The sequence below is a fragment of the Pseudophryne corroboree genome, chromosome 1, assembly GCF_028390025.1.
Source record: "Pseudophryne corroboree isolate aPseCor3 chromosome 1, aPseCor3.hap2, whole genome shotgun sequence".
Lineage (NCBI taxonomy): Eukaryota > Metazoa > Chordata > Amphibia > Anura > Myobatrachidae > Pseudophryne > Pseudophryne corroboree.
The window spans coordinates 1,088,817,295-1,088,843,176 of NC_086444.1; the positions used below are offsets into that span (position 1 = coordinate 1,088,817,295).

Here is a 25,882-nt window from a genome sequence, read left to right on the forward strand (position 1 = left end):
TCCCCCATATGCGGAGATTAGTTGATCGCACCAGCAGCAAAAAGTTGCTTGGTGCGATCAACTCGGAATGAGGGCCCTGATCCGTAGTAGATACTGGGTGCCCGCCTCAGTGCTTTGTTCCTGCTTACCTGTGTAAGTATTTGGTTGGACAGAGGTTGCGGTCCCATTATGTTGTTGGGATATCTGTGCTATCCGGGTTAGGTTGGTGTTAATATCCTCTGTTCTGGTTAGCGCCCACTTTTTTGTTTATTGTTGTGTGTCGGCTTGTTGCCTCACCACTGTTGTATTGTTCTTCTCTCATATTATGTCTGTCTCCTCGGGCACGGTTTTCCTAGACTGAGTCTGGTAGGAGGGGCATAGGGAGGAGGAACACACACACACACACACACACACACACACACACACACACACACACACACACACACACACTCTCTCTCTCTCTCTCTCTCTCTCTCTCTCTCTCTCTCTCTCTCTCTCTCTCTCTCTCTCTCTCTCTCTCTCTCTCTCTCTCTCTCGGTTTTTAAAATGCCAGGCTCCAGTGGACCCAATCTATACCCCATGGTACTAATTACAAGACCCCAGTATCCACTACGGACTAGGAGAAAAGGAATTACCAGTAGGTATTAAATTCCTATTTTTAGTTGCACGCCTTTGGTGCGCACTGTCCATATTTTAGATACAGGTTGAGTATCCCTTATCCAAAATGCTTGGGACCAGAGGTATTTTGGATATCGGATTTTTCCGTGAATAATTGCATACCATAATGAGATATCATAGCGATGGGACCTAAGTCTAAGCACAGAATGCATTTATGTTTCATATACACCTTATACACACAGCCTGAAGGTAATTTTAGCCAATATTTTTAATAACTTTGTGCATTAAACAAAGTGTGTGTACATTCACACAATTCATTTATGTTTCATATACACCTTATACACACAGCCTGAAGGTCATTTAATACAATATTTTTATTAACTTTGTGTATTAAACAAAGTTTGAGTACATTGAGCCACAGAAAACAAAGATTTCACTATTTCAGTCTCACTCAAAAAAACCCGTATTTCGGAATATTCCGTATTTCTGAATATTTGGATATGGGATACTCAACCTGTATGGGGGCACCCAAAGAAATCTTTTGCACCGTGTTCCACAAGGTCTAGAACTGACCCGGTCACCAATTTAGGAATGTTAAATAATTTCTCTTACGTCCTAGAGGATGCTGGGGACTCCGTAAGGACCATGGGGAATAGACGGGCTCCGCAGGAGACATGGGCAATAAAAAGAACTTTAGGTATGGGTGTGCACTGGCTCCTCCCTCTATGCCCCTCCTCCAGACCTCAGTTTAATACTGTGCCCAGAGTAGACTGGGTGCACTACAGGGAGCTCTCCTGAGCATCCTGGAATAAAAGTATTTGTTAGGTTTTTTATGTTCAGGGAGACCTGCTGGCAACAGGCTCCCTGCATCGTGGGACTGAGGAGAGAGAAGCAGACCTACTTAAATGTTAGGCTCTGCTTCTTAGGCTACTGGACACCATTAGCTCCAGAGGGAGTCAGAACGCAGGTCTCTCCTCGCGGTTCGTCCCGGAGCCGTGCCGCCGTCCTCCTCGCAGAGCCGGAAGACAGAAGCCGGGTAAGTATGAGAAGATAGAAGACTTCAGAGGCGGCAGAAGACTTCAGAGCTTCACTGAGGTAACGCTGCGCGCCATTGCTCACACACAGAACACACAGAACACACACTGTTGGGTGCAGGGCGCAGGGGGGGCGCCCTGGGGAGCAATGTTAAAAACTCTAGGTCTGGCTAAATACTGTATATACACTTGGTTGTGGTATATTTAAGAGATCCCCGCCAGTTTGGTCAAAATAGAGCGGGACCGAAGCGCGCCGCTGAGGGGGCGGAGCTTGTCCCTCAGCAGTCACCAGCGCCATTTTCCTCCACAGCACACGCTGAGAAGCTGGCTCCCCGGACTGTTCCCTGCTGATCACAGGTGACAGAGTGTTTTAAAGAAGGGAGGGGGGGCACTTATTTGGCGCAGTGTATATATATATATATATATATATATATATATATATATATATATATATATACATATATATATATATATATATATATATATATATATATATATATATATATATATATAATAAAAAGCGCTATATCTGGGTATTTTTTACCAGGGTTATTGGCGCTGGGTGTGTGCTGGCAGACTCTCTCTCTGGGGGAGATGTACTAAACCTGAAAAGTGATAAATATCACTGTGATAAAGCACCAGCCAATCGGCTCCTAACTGCCATGTCACAGGCTGTGTTTGAAAAATGACAGTTAGGAGCCGATTGGCTGGTGCTTTATCACAGTGATATTTATCACTTTTCAAGCTTAGTACATCTGGCCCTCTGTCTCTCCATAGGGCCTGGTGGGGGAACGGTCTCCAGATTAGAGATTTCCCGGATTGTGTGGGGTGTCGGTACGTACGTGTCGGCATGTCTGAAGCGGAAGGCTCTTCTAGGGATGAGGGGGAGCGCATGAGTGTGGTGTCCCCGTCGGCAACGCCGACACCTGACTGGTTGGATATGTGGAATGTTTTAAATGCAAATGTGAATTTTTTGCACAAACGGTTGGACAAAGCAGAGTCCAGGGAATGTACAGGGGGTCATACCCTGCCTTTCCCTATGTCACAGGGGCCGTCTGGGTCTCAAAAATGTCCACTTTCTCCAGTAGTAGACACGGATACTGACGCGGATTCTGACTCCAGTGTCGACTATGATGATAGGTTGCAGCCAAAATTGGCTAAAAGTATTCATTATATGATTATGGCTATAAGGGATGTGCTACATATCACAGATGACCCCTCTGTACCTAACACGAGGGTCCACATGTTTAAAGAAAAGAAGCCTGAGGCTACTTTTCCACCTTCATATGAACTAAAGGAGTTATTTGAGAGTGCTTGGGAAACTCCAGACAAGAAACTGCAGATTCCCAAAAGGATTCTTATGGCGTATCCTTTCCCGATTAAGGACAGGATACGGTGGGAATCCTCCCCAAGGATGGACAAAGCGTTGACACGCCTTTCCAAAAAGGTGGCGCTGCCGTCTCAGGATACCGCAACCTTCAGGGATCCTGCTGATCGCAAGCAGGAGACTACCTTGAAGTCAAATTACACACATACTGGTACATTACTCAGACCGGCAATAGGTTCGGCTTGGGTTTGTAGTGCTGTAATAGCGTGGACTGATACCTTATCTGCTGATATGGATACGATGGATAAGGAAACTATTTTATTGACCCTGGGTCATATTAAGGATGCGGTCCTTTATATGAGAGATGCTCAGAGGGATGTGGGCATACTGGGTTCCAGAGCGAACGCTATGGCGATTTCCGCCAGGCGAGCCCTGTGGACTCGACAGTGGACGGGTGATGCCGACTCGAAACGGTATATGGAGGTTTTGCCTTACAAAGGTGAGGAATTGTTTGGGGAAGGTCTCACTGACCTAGTTTCCACGGCTACTGCAGGTAAATCAAATTTTTTGCCTTATGTTTCCTCACAGCCGAAGAAAGCGCCACATTATCAGATGCAGTCCTTTCGGTCGCATAAATCCAAGAGAGCTTGGGGATCTTCCTTTCTTGCCAGAGGTAAGGGCAAGGGGAAAAAGCTGCCAGCTACAGCCAGTTCCCAGGAACAGAAGTCCTCCCCGGCTTCTACTAAATCCACCGCATGACGCTGGGGCTCCGTTGAGGGAGCCCGCCCCAGCGGGGGCACGTCTTCGACTTTTCAGCCATGTCTGGGTTCACTCTCAGGTGGATCCCTGGGCAATAGACATGGTTTCTCAGGGGTACAGGCTGTGATTCGAAGAGGTGCCTCCTCGACGGTTTTTCAAATCGGCACTGCCGGCTTCTTCCCCGGAGAGGGAGGTAGTTTTGGCGGCAATTCAAAAACTGTGCCTTCAACAAGTGGTGGTCAAAGCTCCCCTGCTTCAGCAAGGGATGGGCTATTATTCAACCCTGTTTGTGGTCCCGAAGCCGGATGGTTCGGTCAGACCCATTCTGAATTTAAAATCCTTAAACCTATACTTAAAGAGGTTCAAGTACAAGATGGAATGGCTCAGAGTGGTCATCGGCAGCTGGAACGGGGGGGGGGGGGGCTATTATATGGTGTCCCTAGACATAAAGGATGCATACCTTCATGACCCCATATATCCACCTCATCAGGTGTTCCTGAGGTTCGTGGTGCAGGATTGTCATTACCAATTTCAAACGTTGCCGTTTGGGCTTTCCACGGCCCCGAGGATTTTTACCAAATTAATGGCAGAAATTATGGTGCTCCTGCGCAAGCAGGGTGTCACAATTATCCCATACTTGGACGATCTCCTGATAAAAGCGAGATCGAGAGAACAGTTGCTGGACAGTGTATCACTCTCCCTGAGGGCGTTGCAACAGCACGGCTGGATTCTCAATCTCCCGAAGTCACAGTTAGTCCCAACGACCCGATTGCCTTTCTTAGGCATGATTCTGGACACGGAACAAAAGAGGGTCTTTCTTCCGATGGAAAAGGCCCAGGAACTTCAGGGCTTGGTCAGGGACCTGTTGAAGCCAGAAAGGGTGTCGGTGCATCACTGCACACGAGTTCTGGGAAAAATGGTGGCGTCTTACGAGGCCATTCCTTTCGGCAGGTTCCATGCGAGGACTTTTCAATGAGACCTTCTGGACAAGTGGTCCGGATCACATCTACAGATTCATCATATGATCAGCCTGTCCCCCAGGGCCAGGGTATCTCTCCTGTGGTGGCTGCAGAGTGCTCACCTTCTAGAGGGTCGCAGGTTCGGCATTCAGGACAGGGTTCTGGTAACCACGGACGCGAGCCTCCCAGGCTGGGGAGCAGTCACCCAGGGAAGAAACTTCCAGGGTCTGTGGTCAAGCCAGGAAGCTTGTCTGCACATAAATGTGCTGGAATTAAGGGCCATATACAACGGCCTTCGGCAAGCAGGGACCTTACTTCGAGGTCTACCGGTTCTGATTCAGTCAGACAACATCACAGCAGTGGCTCATGTAAACCGCCAAGGCGGCACAAGGAGCAGAGTCGCAATGGCAGAAGCCTCAAAGATTCTTCGATGGGCGGAGAGTCATGTCAGCGCTCTGACAGCAGTCTTCATTCCGGGAGTGGACAACTAGGAAGCAGACTTCCTAAGCAGACACGATCTGCATCCCGGAGAGTGGGGACTTCATCAGGAAGTCTTCGCAGAAATTGTAAGTCAGTGGGGTCTGCCTCAAATAGACATGATGGCATCACGCCTCAACAGGAAACTTCCGAGATATTGCGCCAGGTCAAGGGACGCACTGGTGACACTATGGGTGTTTCAGTCGGTCTATGTGTTCCCTCCGCTTCCTCTCATCTCAAAAATACTGAGAATCATAAGACGAAAATGTGTATAGACCATTCTCATTGCTCCAGATTGGCCTCGAAGGGCTTGTTAGCCGGATCTGCAGGAAATGCTCACAGAGGATCCGTGGCCTCTTCCTCTCAGGGAAGACCTGTTACAACAAGGGCCTTGTCTGTTCCAGGACTTACCCCGTCTGCGTTTGACGGCATGGCGGTTGAACGCAGGATCCTAGCGGAGAAGGGCATTCCGGATGAGGTCATTCCTACTCTGATAAAGGCTAGGAAGGAGGTGACAGTGAAACATTATCACCGTATATGGAGGAAGTATGTGTGTCGGTGCGAAGCCAGGACTGCTCCTCCGGAAGAATTCCATCTGGGCCGTTTTCTTCACTTCCTGCAAACTGGAGTGAATTTGGGCCTAAAATTAGGCTCCATTAAGGTTCAGATTTCGGCCCTATCCATTTTCTTTCAAAAGGAATTGGCTTCTCTTCCGGAAGTCCAGACTTTTGTGAAAGGGGTGCTGCATATCCAGCCTCCTTTTGTGCCTCCGGTGGCACCATGGGACCTTAACGTGGTGTTACGTTTTCTTAAGTCTTACTGGTTTGAACCTCTTCAAACAGTTGAATTGAAGTATCTCACTTGGAAAGTGGTCATGTTGTTGGCCTTGGCCTCGGCACGGCGAGTGTCTGAGTTGGCGGCTTTGTCTCACAAAAGCCCTTATCTGATTTTCCATGTGGAGAGAGCTGAGTTGCGGACTCGTCCTCAATTTTTGCCTAAGGTGGTTTCTTCTTTTCATATGAACCAACCTATTGTGGTGCCTGTGGCTACAAGGGACGTGGAGGATTCCGCGTCCCTGGATGTGGTCAGGGCATTGAAAATTTATGTGGCCAGAGCGGCTCGGGTTAGGAAAACAGAGGCCCTGTTTGTCCTGTATGCAGCCAACAAGGTTGGCGCTCCTGCTTCTAAGCAGACTATTGCTCGCTGGATCTGTAGCACGATTCAGCAGGCTCATGCTACGGCTGGATTGCCGTTGCCAAATTCGGTAAAGGGCCATTCCACTAGGAAGGTGGGCTATTCTTGGGCGGCTGCCCGAGGTGTCTCGGCATTACAGCTTTGCCGAGCAGCTACTAGGTTGGGTTCAAACACCTTTGCTAACTTCTACAAGTTTGATACCCTGGCTGATGAGGACCTCATGTTTGCTCAATCGGTGCTGCAGAGTCATCCGCACTCTCCCACCCGGTCTGGAGCTTTGGTATAATCCCCATGGTCCTTACGGAGTCCCCAGCATCCTCTAGGACGTAAGAGAAAATAAGATTTTAAACCTACCGGTAAATCTTTTTCTTCTAGTCTGTAGAGGGTGCTGGGCGCCCGTCCCAGTGTGGACTTCATTCTGCAAGACTTGTATATGGTTATTGCTTGCACAAGAGTTTTTTGTTGCAGTTCTGATCGGTCTTTGACTGATGATGTTTGTTTCATACTGTTGACTGGTTCGTATAGTCCAAGTTATACGGTGTGGATGGTGTGGCTGGTATGAATCTTGCCCTTGGATTTCCAAAATACTTTACTCATACTGTCCGTCTCCTTTGGGCACGGTTTCTCTAACTGAGATCTGGAGGAGGGGCATAGAGGGAGGAGCCAGTGCACACCCATACCTAAAGTTCTTTTTAGTGCCCATGTCTCCTGCGGAGCCCGTCTATTCCCCATGGTCCTTACGTAGTCCCCAGCATCCTCTACGGACTAGGAGAAAGATTTACCGGTAGGTTTAAAATCTTATTTTTTCTTTTCAAATGTAACATGCCACCACATGTTGACCTGTCCCCTAATTCAGTCCAGGGGAGGGGGGCGCCAAAACATTTCCTTGCACCGGGCACCATGGCACCTAGCTACACCTCTGACTGTATTACAGGCTGGAGGTGAAGCACCTGTTTTACAGTCTACACAAAACGCACTGCTATCTTGTACTTGCATACATGTGAGCAGCCAATGCACTGCAGTGCAATGTATTTTCTTTATACTACATGCATGAAACAAAGGTGCTCTCTCTGTTTTTCACATCACACACAAGAATAAGTATGTTACATGTTTGGAGCCAGGCATTAAGTGCAGGCTACTTGGAAGTGATATAAATGCTCACATAAACACTTTGGGTCTTTTATAACAATTGTTTTTATATTTAAGGGCTGTACATCCTTAGTAAGCACATCTAACTTACCTTTACTCTCTGTTTTCACAGATTGCACACCTCGATGAGGTGAAAGTGAGAACCAGTGCCCTGAACGCAGTTTTTGATCTCCTCTTGCTGTTTGGACTCGAAATCTTAAAGCCCAGCACAGATGGCCCTGAAGATCCACCAAACAAGCCTGATGAGAACACAAATGACCCATCTGAGAGCACCTCTGAGATGGGGCAACCAGACTCGCCAGCCAGTAAGACTAATGACGATGATGCTGAAGTAAAAGCAGAGATGTCAGCCATGAATTCCATCTTGAAGCTGTTCTCCGACTTCCTGGAGAGTGAGGTGGGCAGAGATGCGGCATCACTTCACCTGTCGCTAGTGTGCAGTATATTACAAGTGTCTGACTACGTACTTCACACCTACTATACGTGTCAAATTATACATGCTACTATATATCATCTGAAACTACACTGTTAATCTCATCCTTTCACAATTAACATAAAGATGTAGGATCTTATATCCAGTAAGCTTCAGACTTAATGTGTTCTGGTTAAGGAGAATTTATGTTATTAAAAACACCTTGCTTAAACTATACTAAATGACATTAAGAAATAATCTGCACACTTGTCCCTTCAGTCTCCTCCAGTATTATAGGAGATGGCACTTGGTGATCAACTATATCAGAGGTTCTCAAACTCGGTCCTCGGGGGCACACACAGTGCATGTTTTGCAGGTAACCCAGCAGGTGCACAGGTGTATTAATTACTCACTGACACATTTTAAAAGGTCCGCAGGTGGAGCTAATTATGTCACTTGCGATTCTGTGAGGAGACCTGCAAAACGTGCACTGTGTGTGCCCCCGAGGACCGAGTTTGAGAACCTCTGAACTATATCCTTATTCACTTTCTGGTTCTTGTCTCTGGGTAACTGTTTCCCAGATCCCATACCTGTACTTGAATTTTATTCATTTGTCTGTTTTTGTTGTGTTTAATAAAGATTCCAGAAATAAGGACAGAGACTGCTGAAGGACTGGCCAAGCTTATGTTCTCGGGAAGGCTGATCAGTGCCAAGCTCCTTTCTCGCTTGGTTCTCCTATGGTACAATCCGGTGACTGAGGAGGACACAAAGCTGCGGCACTGTCTGGGGGTCTTCTTCCCTATATTTGCATATTCTAGCCGGTAAGCAGTGCAGTTTTGGACTTGTTATTGGGAATATTTTTATCAGTCCTACATTCAAGAAAACAGTAAGAAAGGTTCTGAGTCTAAAGATACTGTGAAGGTGAATGAGGAGTAGAGGATGGCGCCCAGGCAGCGGACTAGGGGGACAGGGGAGAGAGCGGTGTCCTTCTATAGCGAGGAGAAGGGAAATGGAGCCTGGATGGGGGGGATATTTATTTACAGACTTTGTTCCTCGTCCTGCATGCTGTACTAGGTTTATGCAAACTTTGACTTTTCATGTGTATTTCCAGCATATTTCTGTCCTCTACATAGGTGACTAATGCAATGTATCTGCACGTACAGATGTAGCCATGTTGTGATGCTGCGTGGCACGCCGGGTTGTGACAGTTCACAGTCGGCGATCACTCCAATAATTCCATTAAAAATGAATGGAGTGATCCCCGGCTGCGAATAGTTGCAGCCCAGCATGCTACATCGCAGCAATATGAACACGGCTACATCTGTATTCACTGGGTTACATTGACTTTCAGCTATTTATTTTATTTTTCCTTCCGTTCCTAAATGTAATTTCCTAAATGTAAGGACAGAAAATAAGTCCTTACTCTGTGGCAGCTGTGATGACCCCTTTTCCCTTCTCCCATAGTACAAATCAGGAGTGCTTTGAAGAAGCTTTCTTTCCCACGCTTCAAACGCTATTCAACGCACCAGCCTCCTCTCCACTGGCCAACGTCGATGTCGCAAATGTTGCAGAGTTACTGGTCGATCTTACCAGACCAAGTGGATTAAAATCGCAACAGAAACTGGACTATCAGGTAATTGTACACTTGTTTTTCTTATGTGGACGGAGAAAACAGTCCAGTGCTGTGTAGATGACAGCTGGTCCTAAGGGAAGATATCCTTCTGGAATGTATGTAGGTCAAAGCATTGGCGATGTGCATAACAATTGCCGATCTCTTTCAGGTTTCTACAGTGCATGACAGCCTGGCTTTAAAAATGTGCAATGAAATAATAAAAGACCCCAAGTCTCCGGATGTACGTCTCTATGCCAAATCCTTGTGTTCTCTGGAGTTGTCAACAGATTTTTCTAAGGATCTGCTGCCCATTTTGGATGTCGCTCTAGAGGTAACACTGTTAAGACTGACACACATACCAAAAACTGAATTTGTTACGTGTATTTCGGGATGCCTGCTGCATTCCCCAGTTAGGGTCACCCCTTTGTCTGTATGTCTGTTTGACTGCAATAAGGTGTCAATGTGTGTGAGGTCTCATGTATTTCACATCCCCGCTGGCATCAACCTGCTAAACTGGAAGCAATGTCTTCATGGCAACAAAGGATAATGCCACTTCACAGAGCGGGTGGTCTTCAGGTTGCCGAATGTCGGGATCCCGGCGCACAGTATACCGGCGCCGGAATCCCATCACTCGGCATACCGACAGATATTCTCCCTCATGGGGGTCCACGCCCCCCCCTGGAGGGAGAATAAATAGCGTGGCTCATTTGCGCTCGCCACACTGTCGGGCTCCCGGCGCTGGTCGCCGGGAGCCCCAGCTGCCGGCATACCATACTACACCCCACAGAGCATAGGAGATAAATAGATTGATGGATATAGATAGATATATAGATATAGCTATATATATATATATATATATATATATATGTGTGTGTGTGTATGTATGTATGTATAGGTGTGTATTGCAGGACCGTCGGGATTGTGAGGGATGTAGGGGGAGGTAATGTGACCAGTGATCTCCTGACTGCCAGTCACATAACTACATCCCATATATGTGTTACTTGCTCTTAGCTTGAAACATCCAGAGACCAGCACACAACCATAAACATTTGAGTAAAGTGCTTACATATCAACATACTAGCAGACAGGATATTACATGATCAGCATAGCAGCATGAAAAGACAGGGTATTTACAGTATGTCACATTGGAGAACATATTCACAGCATGTGCCCGATTATTTCGGTAGGAGACCACCTTCCTCAAAGGCGTAAACCCACAATGACAAAGTCTACCCTATAAAAAGGGGATTTGGGGATTCACAATGTCTAGGTGCACTGCTAATGAATATTGTAATGTTCATTCCTTGGCGTTTAAATAAAAACTTGTGTAAGAAAGAAAAAAAGGGGGATTTGGTGTCTAATGAACCCAACAGAATCTGTTTCACCTGTGCATTTCCAAGTACATATTCTATTTCATCACGACAATTGCAGGACTCAATTCTTAGGCACGTATTGGACTGTAGCACCCACAATTTGAGGATTTACAGAGCCAAAATTAATGTTTGCGTTTTTTCTCTTGTGTGATATCTATATAGATAATATAATGTTTTGTTGGAAGCGTGATCAATGTGTAATGGAGCTGAAACGAATTCTTGGAGCCAGCTAGGTTCTTCATAAAGATCAGCAGGTCCTGGGGAACTGATATGGAAGAGATGCAGCTAGACACTGGTGCCAGTCATGTCAGTAGCCACACCAGAGCTACTTAATCCTTAGACAATTACAGGTCATGAAGGTGGCCCGGAGGGCAAGTTGTAATGTGTATTAGATCACAGGTTGACTGCAGCATTGTTTCTCCCACTGTGTTAACAGTAAGATTGTAAGTGGTCTAAAGTTCTTCTACAATAAGTTATGCCCACTACTACTAGTTCTCTTCTTGTCTCTACAGCTTGGGCCCAGGTTATGTATGTTTGTTTACTTTTGACCCACTTCTATATTATAGGACATTACGGATAAAGTGTGTCAAAGGGCGATAGAGAAAGTCAAGATGCAATTAAACAGAATGGTTCCAAAGGAGGCCAGCTCAGTCACACAGACATCCACGTGTACAGCTAATGAGAAAGATAATGGGGAAGGTAACATACTGCATACAAATAGGGAGTGATACAGCACGAGTGGAGAATGTGTGTAAACTGGTCAGTGGGTGTGTGTTGATGGTGGTGTTAGTGTGTATAAGTGGGGCTGGATATAAAATGTGGCAATGGATGTAGTGGGAATATCCTTTATTGATATACAACAATGCACAATGCTCTCTAGTCTGATCCCTCAGGATTACTTTTTATGGTATACTTTCCTAAGTAGGTATTCTTCAGGAACACCCTTAACATACTACAGAGACAGCCTAACAATCCAGGTTTTAAGTATATCCATGGCTCAGCACAGATGGCTAAATTAAATTGACTGAGGTACTAATTAAGTTGCCGGTGACCAAACATGGATATACTTAAAAACTGGACCATTAGGGTGCCTTGAGGGTCACGTTTGGTAAGCTCTGTACTACATACAAAATTAGGAACAAGTTCAGCTTAATGCAGAGGTTACTAAACTCTGCCATTAGACACCAGGTTTTAAGGATATCCATGATTTAGCACAGGTGACTTAATCAGTACCACAGTCAATTTGATTTAATCATCTGGGCTCAAGCATGGACGTGTTGTGTTATTTTGTCCTTAATGCTAATTCTCCTGGAAAAGTCAACAAAATAACCATGTCAGAATTTGTGATGTCGACAATTTAATTGTCAACATCAGTGTCAACCTGTCAACATTTTGAATGGCAAAATTCTGAACTCCAACATGGTGACTGCATAGCAAACTACTACAATGCAAATGTAATGCAATAATTTTTGTCTTGCGTGCATGGATAATATGAATAGTAGACAAGTAGTGCGTGGCCTTATCTATAATCAATGATCTCACGCAGCCGTGATTACTGACTGATATGAGACCTATTCGCTATACCAGGCCTGGCCAACCTGTGGCTCTCCAGCTGTTGTGAAACTACACATCCCAGCATGCCCTGACAAAGTTTTAGCATACCCAAATAGAAAACCTTGCAGAGCATCATGGGACTTGTAGTTTCACAACAGCTGGAGAGCCGCAGGTTGGCAAGGCCTGCATTGTACCATACATTTAGGCTGTACATGCAAGTTACTTTTTGACTATCCACCCTTACTGTTGGCTGTCTGGAAAACTAAATAAATGTTGCAGTGGTCACTACATCTTAAATGGCCGCAAATATTTCCTTATTGTAGGAAAACAAAATGAGGAAATTGATGATGTGTTTGAAGAACAAAATCTTGATGCCTCAAAACTAAAGTCTGTAAAAGGAAAATCTACCAAAGGTACGATGCTTACATTATATACCTGATGTGATTGGAGAAAAGGCTCGTCAGATGTCCGACTCATTGACCCCATATGCTTAGGATGCACCTGATTCTAGTGAAATGTTTGTATTTTATCATTGCAGGTCGCAAAAAAGCATGTTCTGCAAGCAGCAGGAACAAGAGCAGCCGGTCTGCGCATCAGGTGGAAGCAGAAGGGTATGCTACATGGTTATCACTCATATATAAACAGTATATAAAACGTATGACCATTTACAATATTACAGCGTTGCAGTTTCTTCTGTATTTATAAATGTATGGGCAGGAATGTATGCACCTGAGATGCATTCTGCGACTTCGCCGAGCTACCAGCTGTTGGTACATTGCCTCTGTCGCAGCAACTTCTGCCCACAGCAGCAGCTAATGTAATCCCACAGGCATATATGACAATGTGCTCCTTTTGTGTAGGAGCTTTGTGTACTGTGACTTTTATACTTTTCCAAAACTGCGTGATGCGTACACTTTTTATTCTCATTTCTTTTTCATCCACTAGGGGTCACTGGAGTACTCTTGGGATATGGACGGTGTTAGCAAGGACTGGGCACTGAATATTAAAATTTCAGTAACTCTCCTCCTCTTCATACTCCCAGAATACCTCAGTGTTTTTTCGGTGCTCACATGGACAGGAAGCACAAGTGTGGACCTCCAGAGGGGGACATACATTTTTTACTTTTAAATATTTTTGTTTTTATTTTTTATACATTACAATCCTTTCCCAGCTTACACAAAAACTCTGGGTACGGGATTATAGAAGCTGCTGCGTGCAGCTCTTGGCGTGTCGGGCCTCACAAAGGAGCCCCCTCACAGCCACAAGCAGCTCAGCTAACAACAGCTGAGGCTGCAGAAAGGACTGGACGGAACTTGTTGGAGAAGCCCCGTCAGAGTCCAGGAGCACTGGATCGCAGGTATTTATGCCCGGGGCGGTCAGCTGCCGCCCCGCCGTGTGTGGTACTGCGCACCGCCATCTGCTGCCTGCCTCTTGTCACAGGCTTCATAGCGCCCGAACTACCCGCCGCTCCCGACCCGCCGGCCAGTGTAACAATCCGGCGCAGAGGGGAGCCTGAGAGAGCCCGTCACAGCATCATGCCTGTTGCCGCCACTACCCAGCCCCGGACTGATAGTACTAGCAGCCGCAGCTAGGCGCTCCCCACCGCTCTGCTCCCTGCGCCGCTGCTCTTCCCCTCCCTCCCGTTTCAGGCGCGGCTCTGTCTGCAGGAGGAGGAGAGAGGGGAGACTGACCGCGGACAGTGCTTGCTGCCGCGGTCCGTCTGTGAGGGGGAGGTCGCGCGGGAGAGGGGAGGATTGTGCTCGCATTGAAGCGAGAGGCCCTATAAACTAAGCTGCATTTTAATGCAGCAGCACATGCACAGCACACGTTCCGGCTTTTAAGCCTATATTGCATATAGCTTTAAATGGGTATATATGTTTGTGTATTTGGATATATATATATATATGTATATGTGTAGATATATATATATATATATATATACTGGATGTAGGTATATATATTTTTGTATATATTAAGCACATGGCAGGACGCCATTTTAACCATTTTAACTCTACTTCCTGCTTCTTTTTTCAGGAAGTTGCTGTCCTACTACACTCGGCCATCGGATGGAGCATGGGTGTTACTAGGAATTTTGCACAGATCAGGTTTCATGTAGTGTAGCCCATGTGCACTGCACTTCAGGCTTATATACACTTTAGTAACATTTACTGATTTGTGGGACTTGTTATCTTTGTCTACTTGTCTGTATCTGTACATAATAAGTCAGGCTAATGCTAACTCAAAGGCAGCTTAACTGCAACGTCTGTGCGTGTGTGTCACAATATGTTTGTAAATACAACAAATACGTTCCCTTCCCCTCAGCCTCCATACCAAGGCTGAAGGATGTTATGTCGGGTTTACAATCAAAAATGGCCACGGCAGGTAAGGAACGTGAGACGGCGAGATCTGAGGCTAGGACAATGCCTCCTGAGATACCAGTAGGGGCTCAGGAGTCGTCCAGCACTTTGCACAAAAGTCTAGCTCTATTCCGAAAAATAGTTGACGATTCAATGCCATACCTCATATTGCAAGAAGAATATGAGGAGGGTGAGGTGTGCCAGTAGTCAGTCAGTGAGGGTACTATTAGCCCCGCCAGTGATGATCTCATCAGGGCAGTACGTCAGGTACTAGATTGTACAGACTGAAGAACCTATTTCAAATGAAGTGTTATTTGCTAAACAACAGAGATCTTCAGTGTGTTTTCCTTATTCAGATTCTCTTAATAAACCAGAGTCTATGAATGGGAAAATCCACCGGCTGTGGATTCCCTGGTGTCAAAACTTTCACAGTAACCCATTCCATCTGCTACTACGCTTAAAGACCCGTCAGAGTGTAAGCTAGAAGCTATACTAAAGTCAATGTATACAGCAGCCGGGGTGTTGCTTAGACCTACTTTAGGGGGAATTTGGGAGAATAAGGCTATAGTTGCGTGGAACACAGCTCAGGTCAGCCTACAGAAAGATGATCATGCGGCACGACGTGCCCTCTGGCTGCGTTCTTGGCAGACGGAGGCAGAGGTTAAACGAGGTATAGAAGCGTTACCTTATGCTGGCGAGAAATTGTTTGGTCCTGAAGTGGACATATGGATTTCTGAGGTACATAGACGGTAATACTCTGAACCAGCGTTCCAATCCTTTAGACCTCAGCCCTATCAAGGCCGTGATACAGGAACAACCACACATGGTAGAGGACGTGGTTTCAACAAACCACTAACCGTCGTCAGGACGCTAAGACCATCAACAAGCCAGTGGCATGACGGGCTCCCAGCCATCTCGGATCTCCAGTTGTGGGGGCACGCCTTCAGACGTTCCATTTGGCGTGGTTCCAGACATCCACAGATGGGTGGATCCGCAATTTAATGTAAAAAGGTTACAAAATACAGTTAGACTGTCTCCCGCCACTGCGGTTTTTCAAGACAGGACTGCCTGTGTCGGACGACAAGAGGGCGGTTCTGCAAATTGCCATTCAGTCTCTGCTGGATTCCGCAGTTTTGATTCCGGTCCCTGTACACCAACAAGGTCAGGGTTATTATTCCAGTCTGTTTGTGCCACTAAAGCCGGATGGCTCGGTCAGGTCAATATTGAACTTACAGGGTCTCATTCAGTACGTCACTTACTACAGATTCAAGTTGGAATTTCTGCGGTCAGTAATTGCAGGTTTAGAGCCACAGGAATTCAGGATTGCGCTGGATCTCAAGGATGCGTACTTACACATTCCGATTTGGCCACCTCATCAGAGGTTCTTGCGTTTTGCGATACGGCAGAACCATTACCAGTTTCAGGCTCTACCGTTTGGCCTCTCGTCAGTGACTCGGGTATTCACCAAAGTGATGTCTGTGATGATAGCTCATCTCAGATCCTTGGGAGTGATAATAGTTCCGTACTTGGACGATCTGCTCATCAAAGCTCCGTCTCAACAGATGCTCCTCCAACATACGTTGTTAACGTACAATATACTAGTTCAGCACGGTTGGATTGTCAACTTCAAGAAATCACATCTAATTCCGTCTCAACGACTTCAATTCCTAGGTATGATTTTACCTACCAGAACAGAAAGTACAGATTATTCGTCATCTGGTACAATTAGTACTCAAGCCACGCACAGTCTCGGTACATTTGTGCATTCGCCTTTTAGGCACAATGGTGGTGGCTTTCGAAGCGCTTCAGGTCGGAAGATTTCACTCGCGTCCTTTTCAACTGGATGTGCTCGCACAGTGGTCGGGCTCGCATCTGCAGATTCACCACAGGGTGAGGTTGTCGCCACGGACCAGAGTATCTATCTCTACTCTGGTGGCTCAAAGTACACAATCTAACCGCAGGGAAATGGTTCAACGCCTGGAAATGGATAATTCTAATGACGGACGCGAGTCTCAGAGGTTGGGGAGCTGTGGTTCAAAATTGTCAGCTCCAGGGTCTCTGGGCAGATCACGAAAGAGTGCTGTCTCTAAATGTCCTGGAACTCCAGGTAATTTACAATGGGCTACGACAAGTAGTGCACATGCTCCGGTCTCAGACTGTCCAGGTGCAGTCAGACAACGTGACGGCGGTCGCGTACATTAACAAACAAAGAGGAACGAGAAGCCACATGGCAATGCGGGAAGTAGCTCGAATCCTCATTTGGCCCGAGCATCACCAAGTGATATTGTCGGCAGTGTTCATTCCGGGAGTCGACAACTGGGAGGCGGATTATCTCAGTTGTCGGGATTTTCATCCAGGAAAATGGGCATTAAATCCAGAAGGGTTTCACATGTTGGTCCAAAGGTGGGGTTACCCTCAAGTGGACCTGCTGGCATCTCGCTACAATCACCAAACGCCCCAGTATGTGTTCAGGACAAGAGATGCAAAGGCAGTGGCGGTGGATGCTCTCACAATCGCGTGGCCGTACAGCCTCGTGTATCTGTTTCCACCGTTTCCGCTGCTCCCTCTGTTGCTAAAACGGATCAAAAGAGAGTCCGCCACAGTCATACTAGTGGCGCCTCATTGGCCTCGGAGAGCTTGGTTCTCGGATCTCCGCGGATTACTCGCAGACGATCCTTGGTCGCTCCCACTACGTCCGGACTTGTTACAACAGGGTCCGTTCCTTTACCCCGATTTAGCGCGGCTGCGTTTGACGGGGTGACTGTGGAGACCGCCCTCTTAAGAAGAGAGGGCATTCCAGAATCGGTTATACCAACCATGTTACATGCTAGGAAGCCAGTTACGGCAGCTCATTATTACAGAATTTGGCGTGCCTATATAGGTTGGTGTGAAGCTCGGAAGTTTCCGACATCATCTTTCAAGTTATCCCGTCTTTTGTTATTTCTACAGACGGGGTTAGATGGAGGACTGCGTTTATCTACACTAAAGGTGCAGGTCTCTCTTTGTCAATTTACTTTCAAAGACGATTGGCTCTATTGCCGTCTGTACACACCTTTCTGCAAGGTGTCCTCCGAGTACAGCCTCCATTCATTCCACCAACAGCGCCATGGGACTTGAATCTGGTTTTAGATTTCTTACAGTTGTCATATTTTGAACCCTTACAGCAAGTGGATATTAAGTTTCTCACTTGGAAAACAATTTTCTCTGACGTCCTAAGTGGATGCTGGGACTCCGTAAGGACCATGGGGAATAGCGGCTCCGCAGGAGACTGGGCACAACTAAAGAAAGCTTTAGGACTACCTGGTGTGCACTGGCTCCTCCCACTATGACCCTCCTCCAGACCTCAGTTAGAATCTTGTGCCCGGCTGAGCTGGATGCACACTAGGGGCTTTCCTGAGCTCCTAGAAAGAAAGTATATTTTAGGTTTTTTATTTTACAGTGAGATCTGCTGGCAACAGACTCACTGCAGCGAGGGACTAAGGGGAGAAGAAGCGAACCTACCTAACTGGTGGTAGTTTGGGCTTCTTAGGCTACTGGACACCATTAGCTCCAGAGGGATCGACCGCAGGACCCAACCTTGGTGTTCGTTCCCGGAGCCGCGCCGCCGGCCCCCTTACAGAGCCAGAAGCAAGAAGTGTTCTGGAAAATCGGCGGCAGAAGACTTCAGTCTTCAACAAGGTAGCGCACAGCACTGCAGCTGTGCGCCATTGCTCCTCATGCACACCTCACACTCCGGTCACTGATGGGTGCAGGGCGCTGGGGGGGGCGCCCTGAGCAGCAATATAAACACCTTGGCTGGCAAATCATCACAATATATAGTCCCAGGGCTATATATGTGATAAATTACCCCTGCCAGAATCCATGAAAAAAGCGGGAGAAAAGTCAGCCGAAAAAGGGGCGGGGCTATCTCCCTCAGCACACTGGCGCTATTGTCTCTTCACAGTGCAGCTGGAAGACAGCTCCCCAGGCTCTCCCCTGTAGTTTTCAGGCTCAAATGGTTAAAAAGAGAGGGGGGGGGCACTAACTTTAGGCGCAATATGTGTATACAAGCAGCTATTGGGGGAAAAAATCACTCAGTTATAGTGTTAATCCCTGCATTATATAGCGCTCTGGTGTGTGCTGGCATACTCTCTCTGTCTCCCCAAAGGACTTTGTGGGGTCCTGTCCTCAGTCAGAGCATTCCCTGTGTGTGTGCGGTGTGTCGGTACGGCTGTGTCGACATGTTGGATGAGGAAGGTTACGTGGAGGCGGAGCAGAGGCCGATAAATGGGATGTCGCCCCCTGTGGGGCCGACACCAGAGTGGATGGATAGGTGGAAGGTATTAACCGACAATGTCAACTCCTTACATAAAAGGCTGGATGACGTAACAGCTGTGGGACAGCCGGCTTCTCAGCCCGCGCCTGCCCAGGCGTCTCAAAGGCCATCAGGGGCTCAAAAACGCACACAGATGTCGACACATAAAAGGGGGTACTTAAAGCAGCCAGTGTTTTGTTCCCCCATCAGATGAGTGAATGAAGTGTGTAAAGAAGCGTGGGTTCCCCCGATAAGAAACTGGTAATTTCTAAAAAGTTACTGCTGGCGTACCCTTTCCCGCCAGAGGATAGGTCACGTTGGGAGATATCCCCTAGGGTGGATAAAGCGCTCACACGTTTGTCAAAAAAGGTGGCACTGCCATCTGGGGATACGGCCACTTTGAAGGAGCCTGCTGATAAAAAGCAGGAGGCTATCCTGAAGTCTGTATATACACACTCAGGTACTATACTGAGACCTGCATTTGCCTCAGCATAAATAGTGCTGCTGCAGCGTGGTCTGATACCCTGTCAGATAATATTAATACCCTAGACAGGGATAATATTTTGCTAACATAGAGCATATTAAAGACGTCGTCTTATATATGAAGGATGCACAGAGGGATATTTGCCGGCTGGCATCCAGAATTAACGCAATGTCCATTCTGCCAGGAGGGTATTAGAGACCCGGCAGTGGACAGGTGATGCTGCCTTTAAAAGGCACATGGAGATTCTGCCTTATAAGGGTGAGGAATTGTTTGGGTATGGTCTCTGGGACCTCGTATCCACAGCAACAGCTGGGAAGAAAATTTTTTACCTCAGGTTTCCTCACAGCCTAAGAGAGCACCGTATTTTCAGGTACAGTCCTTTCGGCTTCAGAAAAGCAAGCGGGTCAAAGGCGCTTCCTTTCTGCACAGAGACAAGGGAAGAAGGAAAAAGCTGCACCAGACAGCCAGTTCCCAGGATCAAAAATCTTCCCCCGCTTCCTCTGAGTCCACCGCATGACGCTGGGGCTCCACAGGTGGAGACAGGTGCGGTGGGGGCGCGTCTCGGGAACTTCAGGGACCAGTGGGCTTGCCCACAGGTGGATCCCTAGGTTCTGCAAGTAGTATCACAGGGATACAGGCTGGAGTTCGAGGCGACTCCCCCTCGCCGTTACCTCACATCAGCCTTGCCTGCTGCCCTCGGAGAAAGGGAGGTAGTACTGGCGGCAATTCACAAGCTGTACTTCCAGCAGGTGAAATCAAGGTACCCCTCCTTCAACAAGGCCGGGGTTACTATTCCAGAATGTTGTGGTACCGAAACCAGACAGTTCGGTGAGACCCATTCTAAAATTGAAATCCTTGAACACTTATATACGAAGGTTCAAGTTCAAAATGGAATCGCTCAGGGCGATTATTGCAAGCCTGGAGAATTTCATGGTATCACTGGACATCAAGGATGCTTACCTGCATGTCCCTATTTACCCTCTTCACCAGGAGTACCTCAAAATTGTGGTACAGGATTGTCATTACCAATTCCAGACGTTGCCGTTGGTCTGTCCCCGGCACCGAGGGTATTTACCAAGGCAATGGCCGAAATAATTATCCCGTACTTGGACGATCTCCTTATAAAGGCGAGGTCCAGGGAGCAGTTGTTCGTCAGAGTAGCACTATCTCGGGAAGTGCTACAACAGCACGGCTGGATTCTGAATATTCCAAAGTCGCAGCTGGTTCCTACGACGCGTCTACTGTTCCTGGGTATGGTTCTGGACACAGAACAGGAAAAAAAAAGGGTTTCTCCCTGAAGAGAAGTCCAAGGAGTTGTCGTCTCTAGACAGAGACCTCCTAATACAAATACAGGTGTTGGTGCATCAATGCACGCGAGCCCTGAGAAAGATGGTAGCTTCTTACGAAAAAATTCCATTCGCCAGGTCCCATGCAAGGATCTTCCAGTGGGATCTGTTGGACAAGTGGTCCGGGTCGCATCTTCAGATGCATCGGCGGATAACCCTGTCTCCAAGGGCCAAGGTGTCGCTGTTGTGGTGGCTGCAGAGTGCTCATCTTCTAGGGGGCCGCAGATTCGGCATACAGGACTGGGTCCTGGTGACCACGGATGCCAGCCTTCGAGGCTGGGGGGCAGTCACACAGGGAAGAAACTTCCAAGGACTATGGAAAAGTCAGGAGACTTCCCTACACATAAATATGCTGGAACTAAGGGCCATTTACAATGCCCTAAGTCAGGCTAGACCCATGCTTCAACACCGGCCGGTGCTGACCCAGTCAGACAACATCACGGCGCTCGCTCATGTAAACCGACAGGGCGGCACAAGAAGCAGGGTGGCGATGGCAGAAGCCACAAGGATTCTCCGATGGGCGGAAAATCACTGCTGACAGTGTTCATTCCCGGAGTGGACAACTGGGAAGCAGACTTTCTCAGCAGACACGACCTCCACCCGGGAGAGTGGGGACTTCATCCAGAAGTCTTCCAAATGATTGTACACCGTTGGGAAAGGCCACAGGTGGACATGATGGCGTCCCGCCTCAACATAAAGCTAAAACGATATTGCGCCAGGTCAAGGGACCCTCAGGCGATAGCTGTGGACGCTCTGGTAACACCGTGGGTGTACCAGTCGGTGTATGTGTTCCCTTCTCTGCCTCTCATACCCAGGGTAATGAGAATAATAAGAAGGAGAGGAGTAAGAACTATACTCATTGTTCCGGATTGGCCAAGAAGAGCTTGGTACCCAGAACTCCAAGAAATTATCTCAGAGGACCCATGGCCTCTGCCGCTCAGACAGGACCTGCTGCAGCAGGGGGCCTGTCTGTTCCAAGACGTAACGCGGCTGCGTTTGACGGCATGGCGGTTGAACGCCGGATCCTGAAGGAAAAGGGCATTCCGGAGGAAATTATCCCTACGCTAATTAAAGCTAGGAAAGAAGTGAACGCAAACCATTATCACCGCATATGGCGGAAATATGTTGCGTGCTGTGAGGCCAGGAAGGCCCCAACGGAGGAATTTCAGCTAGGTCGATTTCTGCACTTCCTACAGTCAGGGGTGACTATGGGCCTAAAATTGGGTTCCATTAAGGTCCAGATTTCGGCTCTATCGATTTTCTTCCAAAATGGAACTGACTTCACTGCCTGAAGTTCAGACTTTTGTTAAGGGAGTGTTGCATAGTCGGCCCCCGTTTGTGCCTCCAGTGGCACCGTGGGATCGGATTTCCTGAAGTCGCATTGGGTTGAGCCACTTAAATCCGTGGAGCTAAAATACCTCACGTGGAAAGTGGTCATGCTGTTGGCCTCGGCGTCGGCCAGGCGTGTATCAGAATTAGCGGCTTTATCATGCAAAAGCCCTTATCTAATTTTTTTATATGGATAGGGCGGAATTGAGGACTCGTTCCCAATTCCTTCCTAAGGTGGTATCAGTTTTCATGTGAACCAACCTATTGTGGTGCCTGCGGCTACTTGGGACTTGGAGGATTCCAAGTTACTGGACGTAGTCAGGGCCCTGAAAAATATGTTTCCAGGACGGCTAGAGTCAGGAAAACTGACTCGCTATTTATCCTGTATGCACCCAACAAGCTGGGTGCTCCTGCTTCTAAGCAGACTATTGCTCGCTGGATCTGTAGCACGATTCAACTTGCACATTCTGCGGCTGGACTGCCGCACCCTAAATCTGTAAAAGCCCATTCCACGAGGAAAGTGGGCTCTTCTTGGGCGGCTGCCCGAGGGGTCTCGGCTTTACAAATTTGCCGAGCTGTTACTTGGTCGGGTTCAAACACTTTTGCAAGAGTCTACAAGTTTGATACCCTGGCTGAGGAGGACCTAGAGTTTGCTCATTCGGGGCTGCAGAGTCATCCGCACTCTCCCGCCCGTTTGGGAGCTTTGGTATAATCCCCATGGTCCTTACGGAGTCCCAGCATCCACTTAGGACGTCAGAGAAAATAAGATTTTACTCACCGGTAAATCTATTTCTCGTAGTCCGTAGTGGATGCTGGGCGCCCATCCCAAGTGCGGATTGTCTGCAATACTTGTATATAGTTATTGCTTAACTAAAGGGTTATTGTTGAGCCATCTGTTGAGAGGCTCAGTTATATTTCATACTGTTAACTGGGTATAGTATCACGAGTTATACGGTGTGATTGGTGTGGCTGGTATGAGTCTTACCCGGGATTCAAAATCCTTCCTTATTGTGTCAGCTCTTCCGGGCACAGTATCCTAACTGAGGTCTGGAGGAGGGTCATAGTGGGAGGAGCCAGTGCACACCAGGTAGTCCTAAAGCTTTCTTTAGTTGTGCCCAGTCTCCTGAGGAGCCGCTATTCCCCATGGTCCTTACGGAGTCCCAGCATCCACTACGGACTACGAGAAATAGATTTACCGGTGAGTAAAATCTTGTTTTTCTTCTAGCCTTAGCTTCGGCAAGGCGTGTTTCAGATTTGGGTGCCTTGTCATGCAAGCCACCGTTTTTGGGGTTTCATGATGACAGAGCGGAACTTCAGACGAATTCCGTTTTATTGCCAAGGGTAGTGTCATCTTTTTCACATCAATCAACCAATGGTAGTTTCTGTGTGAACAGGTAATTCGGGAACTTTGGATGTGGTACGCGCATTACGCGTTTAGGTATCCCGAACGTCTACAGTCCTAAGACGGATACGTTGTTTGTTCTCTATCATGCTGCCAAGATGGGTTGGCCAGCTTCTAAGCAGACCTTATCCAGATGGATAAAACTGACCATACGTCAGGCTTACCTTCATGCTAGGTTACAGCCGCCTACATCAGTAACGGCTCATTCCACACGTTCTGTGGGAACTTCATGGGCAGCTGGTCGTGGAGCTTCTACGACGCAGCTTTGCCGTGCGGCTACATGCTCATCAGTGCACACGTTTGTGCGCTTTTACAAGTTTGATACGTTTGCGGCATCAGCATATAGCTTTGGCCGCTTAGTGTTACAGGTGCCAAACAGCTCTCCCGCCCACAGGGGAAGCTTTGGTACGTCCCAAGAGTACTCCAGTGACCCCTAGTGGATGAAAAAGAAAATAGGATTTTGGTACTTACCAGGTAAATCCTTTTCTTTGAATCCATAGGGGGCACTGGACGCCCACCCAGAGCAGTTTTACCTGGTTGTGGTAAGTTCAGTGGATCTTATGGTAACACATTCTCACCGATTTATCGGTTATGGTGTCAACTGGTTAGTTGTCAGTTACGTTATGTGTCAACTTTATTGTTGTCCGTTATGTTATAATGTTATAGGTAATTCTCCATTGTTCATCCTCTCTATCCTGTTCGCCTCAGGAAAAAACACTGAGGTATTCTGGGAGTATGGAGGGGAGGAGAGTTACTGAAATTTGAATATTCAGTGCCCAGTCCTTGCTAACACCGTCCATATCCCAAGAGTACTCCAGTGCCCCCTATGGATTCAAAGAAAAGGATTTACCTGGTAAGTACCAAAATCCTATTTTTATTGAAACACAGAAAGATGTACAGACTAGCTCCACCCAAACCAACATTTCATTTTCAGATGAGATATTGTGGATAAGACAAACAGCCCTTCCCTGCGCTCCTCTCAGAGTCTAGCCATCCAGGCAGGAGACCAAAGGGTATATTAGTGAGGGTTTTTAGTAGAGATGAGCGCCGGAAATTTTTCGGGTTTTGTGTTTTGGTTTTGGGTTCGGTTCCGCGGCCGTGTTTTGGGTTCGACCGCGTTTTGGCAAAACCTCACCGAATTTTTTTTGTCGGATTCGGGTGTGTTTTGGATTCGGGTGTTTTTTTAAAAAAACCCTAAAAAACAGCTTAAATCATAGAATTTGGGGGTAATTTTGATCCCAAAGTATTATTAACCTCAAAAAACATAATTTACACTCATTTTCAGCCTATTCTGAACACATCACACCTCACAATATTATTTTTAGTCCTAAAATTTGCACCGAGGTCGCTGTGTGAGTAAGATAAGCGACCCTAGTGGCCGACACAAACACCGGGCCCATCTAGGAGTGGCACTGCAGTGTCACGCAGGATGGCCCTTCCAAAAAACCCTCCCCAAACAGCACATGACGCAAAGAAAAAAAGAGGCGCAATGAGGTAGCTGACTGTGTGAGTAAGATTAGCGACCCTAGTGGCCGACACAAACACCGGGCACATCTAGGAGTGGCACTGCAGTGTCACGCAGGATGTCCCTTCCAAAAAACCCTCCCCAAACAGCACATGACGCAAAGAAAAAAAGAGGCGCAATGAGGTAGCTGTGTGAGTAAGATTAGCGACCCTAGTGGCCGACACAAACACCGGGCCCATCTAGGAGTGGCACTGCAGTGTCACGCAGGATGTCCCTTCCAAAAAACCCTCCCCAATCAGCACATGATGCAAAGAAAAAGAAAAGAAAAAAGAGGTGCAAGATGGAATTATCCTTGGGCCCTCCCACCCACCCTTATGTTGTATAAACAAAACAGGACATGCACACTTTAACCAACCCATCATTTCAGTGACAGGGTCTGCCACACGACTGTGACTGATATGACGGGTTGGTTTGGACCCCCCCCAAAAAAGAAGCAATTAATCTCTCCTTGCACAAACTGGCTCTACAGAGGCAAGATGTCCACCTCATCTTCACCCTCCGATATATCACCGTGTACATCCCCCTCCTCACAGATTATCAATTCGTCCCCACTGGAATCCACCATCTCAGCTCCCTGTGTACTTTGTGGAGGCAATTGCTGCTGGTCAATGTCTCCGCGGAGGAATTGATTATAATTCATTTTAATGAACATCATCTTCTCCACATTTTCTGGATGTAACCTCGTACGCCGATTGCTG

General features: G+C 47.3%; 1 protein-coding gene across 1 annotated transcript in view; it reads left to right on the forward strand.

Moving 5' to 3' along the window:
- Window positions 1–25,882, forward strand: part of NCAPG (non-SMC condensin I complex subunit G) — a 239,049-nt gene that overhangs the window by 204,594 nt on the left and 8,573 nt on the right. The window contains exons 14-20 of the mRNA XM_063921442.1: window positions 7,609–7,893; window positions 8,548–8,729; window positions 9,373–9,541; window positions 9,690–9,851; window positions 11,460–11,592; window positions 12,771–12,860; window positions 12,986–13,058. Coding sequence (XP_063777512.1) covers window positions 7,609–7,893; window positions 8,548–8,729; window positions 9,373–9,541; window positions 9,690–9,851; window positions 11,460–11,592; window positions 12,771–12,860; window positions 12,986–13,058 — 1,094 coding nt within the window. The remainder of the gene's footprint in view (window positions 1–7,608; window positions 7,894–8,547; window positions 8,730–9,372; window positions 9,542–9,689; window positions 9,852–11,459; window positions 11,593–12,770; window positions 12,861–12,985; window positions 13,059–25,882) is intronic.